The 14,012-nt window shown below is 28.5% G+C and overlaps 2 protein-coding genes and 1 pseudogene across 3 annotated transcripts in view; 2 read left to right on the forward strand and 1 right to left on the reverse strand.

Moving 5' to 3' along the window:
• LOC149059276 (uncharacterized) overlaps positions 1–14,012 on the reverse strand; it is a 282,105-nt pseudogene that overhangs the window by 242,326 nt on the left and 25,767 nt on the right. The window lies entirely within an intron of this gene.
• LOC149059291 (uncharacterized) lies at positions 6,367–9,378 on the forward strand. The gene is made up of 7 exons (XM_089218084.1): positions 6,367–6,657; positions 6,761–7,042; positions 7,198–7,386; positions 7,588–7,734; positions 8,546–8,799; positions 8,888–9,050; positions 9,119–9,378. Exons 1-7 carry the CDS (start codon positions 6,465–6,467, stop codon positions 9,268–9,270), a joined length of 1,380 nt encoding a protein of 459 aa, XP_089074210.1. The 5' UTR covers positions 6,367–6,464; the 3' UTR covers positions 9,271–9,378.
• On the forward strand, positions 11,110–13,859 carry LOC149059292 (uncharacterized). Its single transcript, XM_089215667.1, has 3 exons — positions 11,110–12,563; positions 12,629–12,882; positions 12,957–13,859. Exons 1-3 carry the CDS (start codon positions 11,679–11,681, stop codon positions 13,243–13,245), a joined length of 1,428 nt encoding a protein of 475 aa, XP_089071793.1. The 5' UTR covers positions 11,110–11,678; the 3' UTR covers positions 13,246–13,859.

A 14,012-nucleotide genomic window follows, 5' to 3' on the forward strand; every position in this document is an offset into this window, starting at 1 on the left:
TGATATCTAGAAAGACGCCAAACACATGCCTGCAGTGTGACTCGTTTGCCCAGCTATACAAAGAGTTCAACGCTGTAATCGTGGAACGACCCTTTACAAATCCATGCTGGTTGCCAATCGTATTAAGCGAGGTCTCAGTCTCTAGCCTGCTTATTATCAATGATTCCAATACCTTGCCCATAGTTGGCAAGAGGCTGATCGGCCTATACGACTTTGGACTGGACTTGTCCTTTTTTCCAGGCTTCGAAATTATGACCAGTCTGGACATCTTCCAACATTCCGGGAATTTAGCTTCATCCAGGCACCTGTTCATTAGGTGGGTGAAGGGGTCTCTTATAATTGGCCATGCTTTCCTAAGCATCCCAGCAGTTATTCCATCCAATCCAGGAGCTTTGGAGGGTTTCGTGCGCCATATCGCGTTTTTTACTTCGAGCTCGAAGATAGGAACATGCTGTTCCAGCGGGCCATGTCGTAGGGGCTCTTCCCGGTCAGGGTCCGCAGGAGCGAAGGTCTCCAGGAATACTTCCATTGTCTCGTCTATTGTTACTGTGTGCGATCCGTCAGCTCTGGTCAATGAGCTGGTAACGCTTACTGTCCGGGGACCGTTTTTGGCATATTTAAACGCTTTTCCCCAAGTGTTCGCGTTTATGTCGTCTGACATATTTCTCCAGGCTGCCATTTTCGAGCTTCGTATCTCCCGAAGATAGTCGTTTCTAAGACGGTTGTACGCTTGCCTGTCGTTTAGCCTTAGCCCTTGTCTCTTTGCCAGGTTCAACGATCTCCTCATCGAGGTGAGCCTGTCCGACCACCAGGGTTGTCTCTTAATATTCCACCGTCTACCGGCCGTTGTCGGGATAGCTTTTTTGGCAGCGGTGACTACAGCGCCCGTTAGCGTTGCCGCGTGTACATCAACGCTAGACTCTATCTGGACAGTCGGTACGCTTATTGCTAGTTCATGGGAGAAGCGGTCCCAGTTCGCTTTGCTGGTGTTGAAGCGTTTGCATTCATGAGGCCTGTTATTAGTTACGTCTACGGCGTAGCTGAGTAAGCGGTGGTCGTTATCAGTGACGTCGCTTACTAGCCAGCTCGTAATGTTGTTAGCTGTGCCTAGCGTGCTGAGCGTCACGTCTATGTTGGAAGAGCCCATTCCATGGCGGGAGTAGGTTTCCATATGTCCAGGTGCGTTTATTATGCTGAGATTGAAATCGTCAATCAGGTCCTCAACTATTCGGCCTCTTTGGTTATGGTCGGCGCTGTGCCATCTTGGCGAGTGGCCATTGGTGTCGGCCCCGATTATAGTCTCCATGCCGCACTCGAGAATTGCCCTAAGTTTCTCGGTGAAGGCGAGAGTATGCACGTTGTATCTAAAGTATGCTGATACTAGGACTATCGGTCTCGGGCCCTGGCCCACCCTTATGGCGGCGATGTGTGTCGAGACATGTTTTGTCAGTTCGATGACCTGGAGATCGTTGTCCATGATTATGATTACGGCGCCTGGATCTTTGGCCGCCACTGTCCTACAGTCTTCGAACCCGTACACCTTCCCTGCATGGGAGACTGGTTCCTGTATAAGGGCTATGCTTATGTTATTTTTGGCACAGTAGTCTCGTAGCTGCATAGAGGCTACTCTCTGGCCGTTTACGTTTATTTGTGCAATTTTGAACAGTTTTTCGCCATTCTGAACAGTTAACACTTTATTGGTTAATTGTATCTTTTGCGTTTTGATTATTATATATCTGATTATCAAGTTTTAAACACAGTGTGTTTACCCACAAACAGTAATTTTTAATATATTATTATATAGTATTCATTTTTTGTTGGTTTTTGGGTAATAGTGATAGTACTACATTAGTACATAGTTTCTACGTTACCTTTTATATAGGTAGTTGACGTGTCTGCAGTTGTATACATTTTTGGTAAGTACACTTACTTTTTTTATTGTTATTTATTATTTATGTTATAAGCATTGTAAAAGTTTGTATTATACTTATCTTGTAATTATACCTACTAAAATTATGATATTTTTGGTGAAATTTTGGTTACCTAAGTCGAAGTTTAATTTGCCTAATTTGTAATCACATGTTACATGTATAGGTAATAACAATGTTCAGTTATTAAGTTAGGTACATAACTACTATATATTAATACAAAATTTAATATTATTGATTTCTTAAAAACATCTTCAAAATTAGGTAGAATAATATGAATTGTTATTCTAATTAATGGCAAGTACACAGGGCCTAAAATACATCTCTTTTCTGGGAACACATTTTATTTAATTCAATTGTTACCATTGACAGATTTCCATACAACAAAAACCTGTGGAGATAGTAGCACCCAAAGGCCAAAATCCTATTCCCCTTTTATATAATACACTGTATTATACATATTTGACTTTTGGACTAAAAATACACAAAATAAATATAAGTTAAAATTCAAAATATTTTTCTAATGGTAATATAAAACAACATAAAATGAAAATTGCTTATTAGACAGATGATAAATGCATCATCTATCTATACTGTATGGAGATTGTTATTTTATAAAAAATACTATTTTAAATAAATTTGTGTATAGTATATAATATTACAAAACCAAAACAATAGTTATAGGTATATGACAATTTTTATGTGAATATGTGATGTATAAGTGAGTGAGTTAGATAACTTTTATAATTATTTTAAATCATTAAAAGCAGTAAAAACCCATGTAGGTAGTAAATTAGAATATTTACTAGGTACATATTGTTGTCTGATAGAAACATAAAAATCAGAATTTTTTTAAAATATATTTTTTGGTAGGTTAGGTATTCATCATTAATTAAAATATAATTTATGTAACTAACAGTTTTTAAGAATACTCAAGGTTTTTTAATAAACAAATTTGATTAATGATTATGTTTAAAAAATAATATTAGCTTGGTTAGTTGAATACTATTATAATACCTACTAATTTACTATATTATATATATATTATTATATTATTTATATATATATATATAGGTCCTTTAGCCAGTTATATGTATTTTAACTTATTTTTAAGTCTAAATAACTAGCTAATTCTTTAAAATCCAATTTGCAATCAGTTTTATATTTTCTGTACAAAGAATATTAATATTTTAATATATTTTAGACTTCAAATAAATAACAATACCGATTAAATTTTATGATATTTGTGTAAAATTAATGACGAGGAAGTATTGTTATCAATATATTTTATATTGAAATAAAAATTATTATACATTTGTGTTGAAATTCCAATATTTTTGTTATTTCCAAAATTAAAACTTAAAACATGTAATAAAATTTGGGAAACATTCAGGAGACACAGCAAGTATTTTATTAGTCCGTTCAAGTATCTAATAATTATAGATTTTTTGAATGTTGATACTAGGTTGTGTCTATCATTAATTAATATTTAAAATGTAAATGGTTTCAATTATAAATGTATTGTTTTATAAGTTTTATGTTAGTAATATTATATAGATACTTGATGCTAGCAGAATGGCAATAGTTGTAGTAGTCATAGATACAGATTGTTTTAATTTAATAAAATATTGTATTATGTCTGAAAATTGTCTCTGTAAGGGGTGAGGTATGTACAAAATAATATAAATGCATTATTAAAAATTACATGTAATTTAAGTTTTTTTTAGCAGTGGCAGAATAAACTCTTATTTTTAATAATGCATTTATATTATTTTGTACAACATATGTTGTTGGTATTATGTAGTTTAAAATAAAAATATGTATTATTGTGTATTATATAGGTAGTATTGTAGTATAATGTGCATTATAAATGTGTGTTATTTTAAATAGTAGATATTAGTGTAGTATTTTGTATAGGTACTTGTCACTTGGGTATGCTTGGAGTATTTAATATTTATTGGGTATAGCAACGGTATAGATGTTAACAAAAAAGCTTAAAACATCTCCCGAATATCAATAAAAATCTATTGATATAACTATTATTAAAATCTGTTCAGTCTTTTTTTGTGGTATTATAAGTATAATATAATGTTATATAGTATTATTAGTTATAGCTGTTAATAATTAATTTGATTTTTAAATATTTTTTTAGTGTTTCAATGGATTTGTACTGTGTGTACCAGCTGTATAACTTATATATATAAACGTTTATGTAAGTATCTATACTTAATTTTTTTTTTGGTATATTATTATTATTATAATTGTTAAGATAATGTTCAAAAGTAAAAGGTCAAAAAATAGGAATATTCGACAAGAACTAGATTTCATTAATAATCTATATAGTAATGAAACCAATATATCTGCAAATAATAATCATGCAACAGAGGAAATAAATGTGAGTAAGGTAGAAAATTCAGAAGACAATCAATCGGGTGAAATTATTAATATGCCATCAACATCAAAAGGAACAAATAATTATATTAATTCACCACAAATGACAACTTCTATACCTTATGATCAAGAAACTATAACTGTGTCCACTATTGGTGATCTGTTAGGTAACGAAGACCATAATGTAAATCCTTTTTCAGCAGTAAGTGAAATAAACAATTCATCTTGCAATACATTTAATAAAAATTTGGGAATTTGGGCAGTCGAATGCAATATTCCAAATGCTACTGTAAATAAATTATTGAAGTTAATGAAGAAACAAGATAATATAAATACCCAAGATTTGCCATATGATAGTAGAACACTTTTAGCCACACTGAAACCTGCAGAGCGATTTATTCGTACAGTTATTCCTGGGTCATATTATCATTTTGGATTGGCAGAAGGAATTCGACGATATGATACAAGCAGTTTAACAGAAATAAAAATTGCAATTGGGGTTGATGGTTTACCATTAACTAAAAGCAATAATAGTCAATTTTGGCCAATTATGGCATATATTGTTGGAATGGACAAAAATGTATTTCCAGTTGGCATTTACTTTGGCAAATCTAAACCAAAAGACAGTAATGACTTTTTATTAGATTTTGTTGCCGAAACCAAAGATCTTATAACAAATGGTATAGAAATTAATGACTGTATTAAAAAAGTGATAATTTATAGTTTTGTGTGTGATGCACCAGCAAAATCTTTTTTATTAAAAACTAAAGGTCACTCAGGATATTCCTCTTGTAACCGATGTATTGCAGAAGGTGAATATTATCAAAATCGTATTTGTTTTCCATATTCTAATAGTAAATCTACTAAAAGAACACACAAAACATATGAAAATATGACACACGAAGAGCATCATGTAGGTGAGTCTATTTCAAACCTTGTTGAGTTGCCAGGGATCGATTTGGTTCGTATGTTTACCCTTGATTATATGCATCTTGTTTGTCTCGGAGTCGTTAAAAAATTGATTGGGCTGTGGTTACATAAAGGACCGTTGAATGTTCGTTTACCAAGTCGTGATGTACACAAATTAACAGAAGCACTATTGGCTGTCAAGTGTTATATTCCATCAGACTTTGTTAGAAAAACCAGAGAAATTCAAGAGGTATCCAGATGGAAAGCTACAGAGTTAAGATTATTTTTATTGTACATAGGACCTATTGTACTAAAAAATATTATTAACGATAATTGCTATAATCATTTCATGTCATTAAATATTTCTATGATAATACTACTTAGTCCAAATCTTCAACATTATTTACCATATGCCGAAGAACTTTTAGAATATTTTATAAAAACATTTGAAATATTATATGGTCGTGAACATAATTCCCACAATATTCATGGTTTATCACATTTGTGTGATGATTTTAAATTGTATGGTCCTCTTGATAACTGCAGCGCATTTCCTTTCGAAAACTATATGAAAGAATTAAAATCTAAAATACGAAAACATGAAAAACCACTCGAACAAGTCATAAACCGATACTCAGAAATATATTGTCATAATTCCCTTAGCTTATCTAAAAATCCAACAAATCATCCAATATTATTACTACCTCACAATAATGGTCCATTAATCAATAATTTAAATGGATGTCAGTACAAAAAATTAATCTGTAAAAATATTCAAATAAATACAAAATTTGATAAAGATAGCTATGTTCTAACCACAGATAGAGAAGTTTTTAAATGCTTGAATATAGTTAAACAAAAATCTGACATAGTGTTGATTGGAAAACATTTTGAAACAAAAACATTGTTTCATGACAAGCCAACGGATTCAACAGAATTTGACATATATATTGTAAAAGATTTAACAGAAAGCTTAAAAACCTGTACAATTAATAACATAAAAAAAAAAATGATGTTAATTGCGCATAATGGGAATTCAATCGTTATGCCTATAATACATACTGCTTAAATTTCTTGAATTAATACATTTTTGTAAATATTACAAATTTTTTCTTATTGTTTCATATACCTACTCAGAAAAATATAAATTTATACTACTTATTTGTAAATACAACTTTATTTTTATTTATAAAATATCGTAAAATATATTATTATCATATATGTAGAAAAACAACCATGTGGATTGTTGTCCATTTTTTTGGTGACGACAGTGTGGAGTCAGTACCAGTTGCATGGTTCAATAAAGAAACAAAGTTATGCGCATGGCCTCTTGTCAAAACTAAAGTAAAGAAATATATCGAGAAACAAAAAAATCCTGATGAAATAAATTTCAAATGGATTCCATCCAGAACTTTGGGAAGATCATACGGTAAAAAAACTCATAGTTATAACATAACTTATTATAAATGATTTACTAAATAATATCTAATACATGACTAATTATGGTTATTATTTATTAATTATATGTTTAGAAAACTTAGAAGAAGCTCGTAAAAAATCCAAGAAAGCCGTTTATTTATCAGATTTATCTACTAACGAGGATACACAAAATGATAGACATATTCAACGTTGTAGTAATAATAAAAACAAAATAGATAGTCCTCCTTCCTTAAGACATGATATTTTATTACCAACAAGGAGTAGACCGGTTATTGATATTTTATCTACAAAAGCTGATTCAAGTTCAGAGACTGACAGTATTTTATATGACTCAGATAAAGATCCATCTTATGAACTACCTTTAGTTTTAAATGGTATGATTATTTCAATTTTCAATAATTAATATTAACAAAATGTTCCTTATGCATCATTTCTTAACCTCTTTAGTGTCATATTATTATTGTAGCAACCACAGATTGAGAAATGTGACAACAGTAAGAAACTCTTTTTTTTTTTTTTTAAATTACAGAGAGCTCAGTTCATATTGAAAAATCACCTCCTGTAAATGACAGAATTGAGTTTGAAACTTCAGTTTGTAGTGACTTGAATCCAGAGCAACTACAAACCACTGATGACATTCTGCAAATGCCTACTGAAGCAATAACACCAAAACTAGTGCCTGCAAAAAGATCATTATTTCTTAATTCACACTTCTCAGGTATAAAATGTAGTAAAAAATATTCTATTATTTTTATTAGATCCTTTATTCATATTTATTATTATAGTAATTAGTATACCTATATTGTATTTAACATCAGTCCATATTGACTTCAAAATGTATATTAATTTATTTACAAATTATTGTGTATACTCTTATAATTTATTTAACTATTATTCAATTTTGTAATATTTTTTTTAGATTGCAAGAAAACTAAAAAATATTTTCCAACTTCTACTTCTGTATCAACAAATAATGCCACTGTGGTGAGTGGTGAACTGTCTTCCTCAAGTAACCTCACTACTATTGCTTCACCAATAAATGATGTGCCTCTAATGACTACTGCAGGTATGTACAATTTAAATAAATGTATATTATTTATATTTAATAAATTTACATTTAATTGTAATAATAAAAAAATTTAAATATTCTTATAATGTATTAAGTACACTCCAATGCTCATATTTAAATAAAACAACATTACTAGCATATTTCTAGAGGGAAGCAGCGGTCCACAGTTTACCTATACGTAATTAATATGAATTATGGAAGTTTGTAAAAATTATAACATTAAGCTGCTGCATGGAAATCGTTGTCAGAATAATATATTACTATAAATGTATAATTTCTATACTTATTACTTAATTATGCTTCAGGAACATATCTGTTCTTTTTTATTTGCTATGGGGGGTGTTCAGTATTCCTGGACCTCGCCCCCCCTTAAATACGCTATTGGCGAATAATATTTATTATTTTCATCAGATCATAATAACAATATATTTATATGAATATCTTATTTATTGTAATTATTCATACTATTCATATGGTCACAGAGAAAATAAATGATCAATAAGATTCAAAAAATGAATGCTTTTTTTCATATAAGTTTAATTTTAAAATTTTTGTAATCTTATTATTTATTTTCTGATATTAATATTATTATTTTAATACGTCATCAGCTATTAAATTGATGATCATTGTCCTACAAGGTCACTAAACTTAAAATATATTTTGTAGACGGGTATCTATATTTGTTTTATATGACTATATATGCACGCGATTAATACATAATTTTTAAAAAATTAAGTAGAAATAATTGTGGCATAATAATATATTGTATATAATAATATTTGCAAATTAATTTTTTATTTTATAATAGAATTCCAAAACTTTGTTATACATACATTAACAAAATTAAAGTATGATCAAATCACAATGAGCAATACATTGAATGCATCACATGTTGCATTACAAAATTTTTTAAATACTTCTGGTGAAACCATCACAGCACACATGGCAAATAATATTACACAATCAATTAATATCGATGAAATATTCCCTCTTAAGACGGATGATGAACTTGATAATTTCGAACAAAAATTGCTATGTGATAAAAATTTTAGACCTAATATGGTATGCATTAGAACTCATTTAAAATAAATAGTAAATATGTATATAATATATTAAATATCTTAAATCAGCTTAACTATTCATTTTTTAGGTATCAAAACTATCTTTATTAGTTGGAAATAAAGATATTGGGGATAGTGTACGACGTATCATGTTGAAAATGTTTTCAGATGAACTTATAAAAAGTTACTCGCTATTGGGATTTAAAAAAAAAAAAAATTTTTCAAAGCTTGGATGTTATCGTTTAATCATTGGTTATTAATATTTATTATTATTATATTTACTAATATTATTAATATTTAATATTATTTTTGTTTTTTAGATGCTTTAAGGGTTAACATCAAGTATAAAAACATAATTGACAAGGACATTGACACACCACTATCAACTTGGTTGGCCCATGCCAAATTTAGGATTTTAAGCAAAGCAAATGCTACAATACAGACATTAAATAATCTGGACAATACATTATAATTATTTTATATAATATATATTTAATTTTTTCATTATTATTATTATTATTTTAATATTTTTTATGTTGTTGGTATTGAGTAAATACCATTGCTGAAATCATGCGCTATATCAATGCTATATTATTTTTATTTTTTTATTATTATTATTATATTAATTTATATAATAATTCATTGAATTTTGTCATTAATTTTTTTTTTCAAATCTGTTTTATGTTATTGATATTGTATAAATACCATTGCTGATATCATGAAATTATTTTTTTTTAATTGAGTTATAAAATATTAATAAATATTTGAAAGTGAATACTTTTGACTTTTTTTTATTTATTTGTGTATTTTGAAATTATTTTATATTATATAATATACGTTAAAACATATTTAAAATTTCAAATATTATTTATTATAATTTCAAAAGAATATTATAAATATATTATATTGAAATATTATACGAACTTAATGACATAATGTTATTATAACATTAAAATTGATGGTATGAAATGAAATTAAAATATTTTGAAAATATTTCATAAATATTACTGTAACTTTCACGAAATGTTTTAATCTAATCAGTACAAGAATATTTTCAGAATGTTAATTTCATAACATTTTAGGAAACTTATAAAGGTAGGACAAATAATGACCATTTAATATTCTAAGAAAGTTTCAATAATATTAAACAAATGCAATTAAAATGTTATGGAAACATTAATGTTAACTTCTAAATATTCTAAAAATGTTAAAATAATTTTATATTGCTGTCTGGGGTGGTGCATTAAAAGGACTCATAGATTTTTCTATAATATCATCCCGTTCCATTTGTTCTATTTGTTCTTGAATTATTTTTTGTTGTGAAAAGGGTATACGATACGGTCGTTTGTGAATAGGTGGAGTGTCTTTAGGTATTTTAATTACGTGTTCCGCTGCTGTTGTTATTGTTAAATAATCATTTTCTAAATGAAATATGTCGGCATATTGTTCACAAATTTTTATTATCGATTCGCGTTCTTCCGAATTTAAATGATCGCTCCTAATTAAATTCCTTATTTTATTTACGCGTTCATTATTATTTTGTATATTATTTATTTCATTAATGTCAGTGTCAATGTCGTATTCGTATGATATTCTATTAACTTGACCTACTTTTATATCCTGTCTCGCCTCCGATATATTTAACACACTTATTATAATTTTCCCGTCCCTGACTGTATTATATATATTAGCACAATATACATCTGCTGATAACTGTTGCTTATTTATTAAAATATTTTTATTATTCATGTTTTTATCTGCAATGTTAATCGATACTATAGCTTCCGTTCTAGGTTCTAAACTAAAACATATTTTATCATCAATTATTTCATCATTATTTTATTTTTTATTGTTAAAATATTATTTGCAATATCTATAACTGCATTATTATCTACTAAAAATGTATGTCCTAAAATGCCATCGCCTTCAATCGGAAATTGCTTATTCACTACTTGAAATTCTGTTATAAATTCTTTTTTATCAATTATTAATTTAATTTTAGTTTTTCCTATAGTCGGTACTATTTTTTCATTTATCCCTTTTAAATATATTTTCTGACTTTCGTCTATTACCGTTTTGCCTATTAATTTATTTATCTTAACAATATTTAAATCGCTACCTGTGTCTAATAATAATTTAATTGTTTTTGTACTAAAATTAGGTGATTCTACTGTTACGTGATTATTATATATTACGGTTGTTACATGTAAACATTGTTTAATGGCGATTCTGCGTCTATTATCTCCTGCACCAACCTGACGCCCTGAGTTGGCACCATCGAGTTTTTTGAAACATTAGAATTATTCGGTGAAACACGATTGAGCACAGTCCCTATTTTGAAAAAACCCGATTGAGCACGGTCCATATTTTTTAACAACCCGATTGAGCACAGTCAAATAAATGCAACGTTGCCAATTTTTTTGTCCGACTACAACCAGCTAGACTACACGCGTATTTTGAAATACTAGTACTATGAAATGGAAATATTTGTCAATCTGTGTGCTTTACTAGTCGTGGTGATTATTTTCAATCGTGGTTTCCCATATTTTGAAAAGCGGCACGAGTTTAATCGATAAATAATATACGAGTCGTGTAGGAAATTAGGATCGACGTAATCGTAAAATCAAAATAGGTACACTCATGCATTGTCGATTACGCCAATTAAGATTATCTGTACGACTGTAAGATTGGATATTATTTGTTATCTACATAATATAATATAGTCATATAGAAGTGGGCTTTTGTATTGCCAAAATGGCAAAATATAAGTAACTTAGACTCAATATTATCAGGCGTTAGTGGTTAGTGTCGTTCGTCGTTACGCGTTAGTACGTTACACCGTTTTGTTTTAGATAACTTTTTTTATATACATAGAACGCGATGGACATTAGTGAAATAAAAGTTATTTTATCCGAGAGAGGAAAAGAATTAGCCAATGTTGGTGCTTTTAAGTACAGATTTATTGGATTAATTAAAAAAGGCGAGTTATTAAAATGGCGGTGCACAAAAAATAATTGTACAGCTATGATTTATTCTGGGCCAGATAAAAATATCGTTATTAAATCAAGTGGACAACATAATCATGTAGGAAATTCACCTAATAAATTAGAAAGGCAAGTATTACGTGAAAATTGTAAAAGACGTGCTGAAGAGTCACTATCAACTCAACCTTTAAAGTTGATCAGAAGTGAACTTTTAAATAATTTAGAACAATCTTCAATTGTTCATAAAGATTTAAAAACGGTTCGTAAAGCTATGTACGATAGACGAATAAAAGTACTTTCCAAATTGCCTAAGTCACCGGAAGACGTTTTTTTACAGTTGAATTTAATGAAAACTCAAGATGATTTTAAGTTTCGTGGACAACCATTCATACATATTCCCGAAGACAATAGTTTTGTATGTATTACTTGTGATTTCAACCTAAAATTTATGATTAAGCATGATTGTATTGATTTTTTCGCCGATGGTACATTTAATAATGCACCCAAATATTTTGAACAACTATATTCTATTCATGGATATAAAAATGGCTATTATTTGCCATTGGTTTATTTTTTTTTATTTAAAAAATCAAAAGATACATATAAAAAAATGTGGATATTCCTACAAAACGTATGTGTAGAATATACAGGAAGTCAGTTCATATTAAAAAAATTACACGTTGACTTTGAAAAGGCAGCCCACCAAGCCGCGTATGAAGTTTTTGAAAATGTACAATTAATAGCTTGTCGGTTTCATTTAGGACAATCATGGTGGCGAAAAGTAAGAACAAAATAATTTCAAATCAAAAAATTATATATTAATTGTATTCTTAATTATTATTATAGATAAACAGCGATTCTATTCTCAGAATAGCCTATAAAAAAGAAAACGACGAACTAGGAAATTGGCTTAAGAGTTTTTTTGGATTAGCTTTTCTTCCTAGTCATGAAGTAGCCGATGCATTCGTCGAACTCATGAGTGTCTGCCCAAATGATGAAGTCTGCTCAGAATTTAGCGATTATGTTTTCAATAATTATATAGATGATGAATCTTCATTTCCCCCAAATATATGGGCTAAAGAACCTATGTTTGATCCAAGGTAGATCATCCAAAGTCTAATTATTAAATATAAAAAAAATGTCAATTTAATTTCTATGAAATGTTTTTTTTTAGAACAACAAACGCTGTTGAAAGTTTTCATAGAACTTACAATTCACAATTTTATAAGTCTCACCCACACATACACTTGGTAATTATAGTTTTACAAGAAACGCAAGCTGAAACGATGACAAAAATTCGGTCAATTGAAACCGACAGTTATAAAAGTATGAGTTTTATTGAAATGCAAAAAATTAATGCAACTATAATGGCTTACGATGAATATTTAAGAAATAAATGTTCTAAAGATTTACTAAAATATTTATTAAAAGTGGGAAATAAGTATTTAGGGATACCACTTTAAAACGTTGACACATAATACATATTGTATAGCATAATAAAAATATTCAAATTAAATATATAAATTAACTTTAAGACTTTTAACTTTAACTTTTTTTTGTATAGGAGATGAATTATATATATATATTTATAGAACAAATGAACTTTTATTTATTATTTTATTATTAACGTTTTTTTACACACACTTTTATTTAAAAAAAAATTATACTCAATTTATTACATCAATAGGTAAATTAACTTTTAGACTAATCCGTATAGGACTTGAATTATATTATATATATTTATAAAAAAATGAACTATTGTTTATTATATTATGTAATTATTATTTTATTATTAACTTTAAGACTAATCTGTATTGGACATAAATTATGTATATTGTATATATTTGTAAAATAATTTAATTTTATATTTTTATACACTAATTAATAGCTTGATCATTATTATAAAATAATTCCTGTAAAAATTTCAATTTTTTTTTTAAATTTTTATTTTTCTGTGTGAAATGGCAACGTTGTACGTATTTCTATGCTCAATCGTGTTATATTTTGGATTTCTATTGTTTAATTGTATCTATGCTCAATAGGGTAATGAAAAAGGTAAACTGTGCTCAATCGGGTTCCAGCCGAATTATTCCTTTCATTACGTAATTTAGTATAACAGTTTACAATTTCATGTCCCACATTATTGCAATAGATACAATGTAGTTGTCCATTATTATTATTAATTGTATGCGTATTATTATTTGCATTTTGTTGCCTATTATTGGTACCG

The sequence above is a fragment of the Diuraphis noxia genome, unplaced genomic scaffold (assembly GCF_037042655.1).
Source record: "Diuraphis noxia isolate RWA-SAM2 unplaced genomic scaffold, SU_Dnox_SAM2 contig0001, whole genome shotgun sequence".
Lineage (NCBI taxonomy): Eukaryota > Metazoa > Arthropoda > Insecta > Hemiptera > Aphididae > Diuraphis > Diuraphis noxia.

Coding starts and splice junctions, on each gene's coding strand:
- LOC149059292 (XM_089215667.1), top strand. CDS start 11,679: ATGGACATTAGTGAAATAAAAGTTATTTTATCCGAGAGAGGAAAAGAA. Junction 12,564..12,628: donor GACAATCATGGTGGCGAAAA/GTAAGAACAAAA, acceptor TTATTATTATAG/ATAAACAGCGATTCTATTCT. Junction 12,883..12,956: donor GAACCTATGTTTGATCCAAG/GTAGATCATCCA, acceptor GTTTTTTTTTAG/AACAACAAACGCTGTTGAAA.
- LOC149059291 (XM_089218084.1), top strand. CDS start 6,465: ATGTGGATTGTTGTCCATTTTTTTGGTGACGACAGTGTGGAGTCAGTA. Junction 7,043..7,197: donor ACTACCTTTAGTTTTAAATG/GTATGATTATTT, acceptor TTTAAATTACAG/AGAGCTCAGTTCATATTGAA. Junction 7,735..8,545: donor GCCTCTAATGACTACTGCAG/GTATGTACAATT, acceptor ATTTTATAATAG/AATTCCAAAACTTTGTTATA.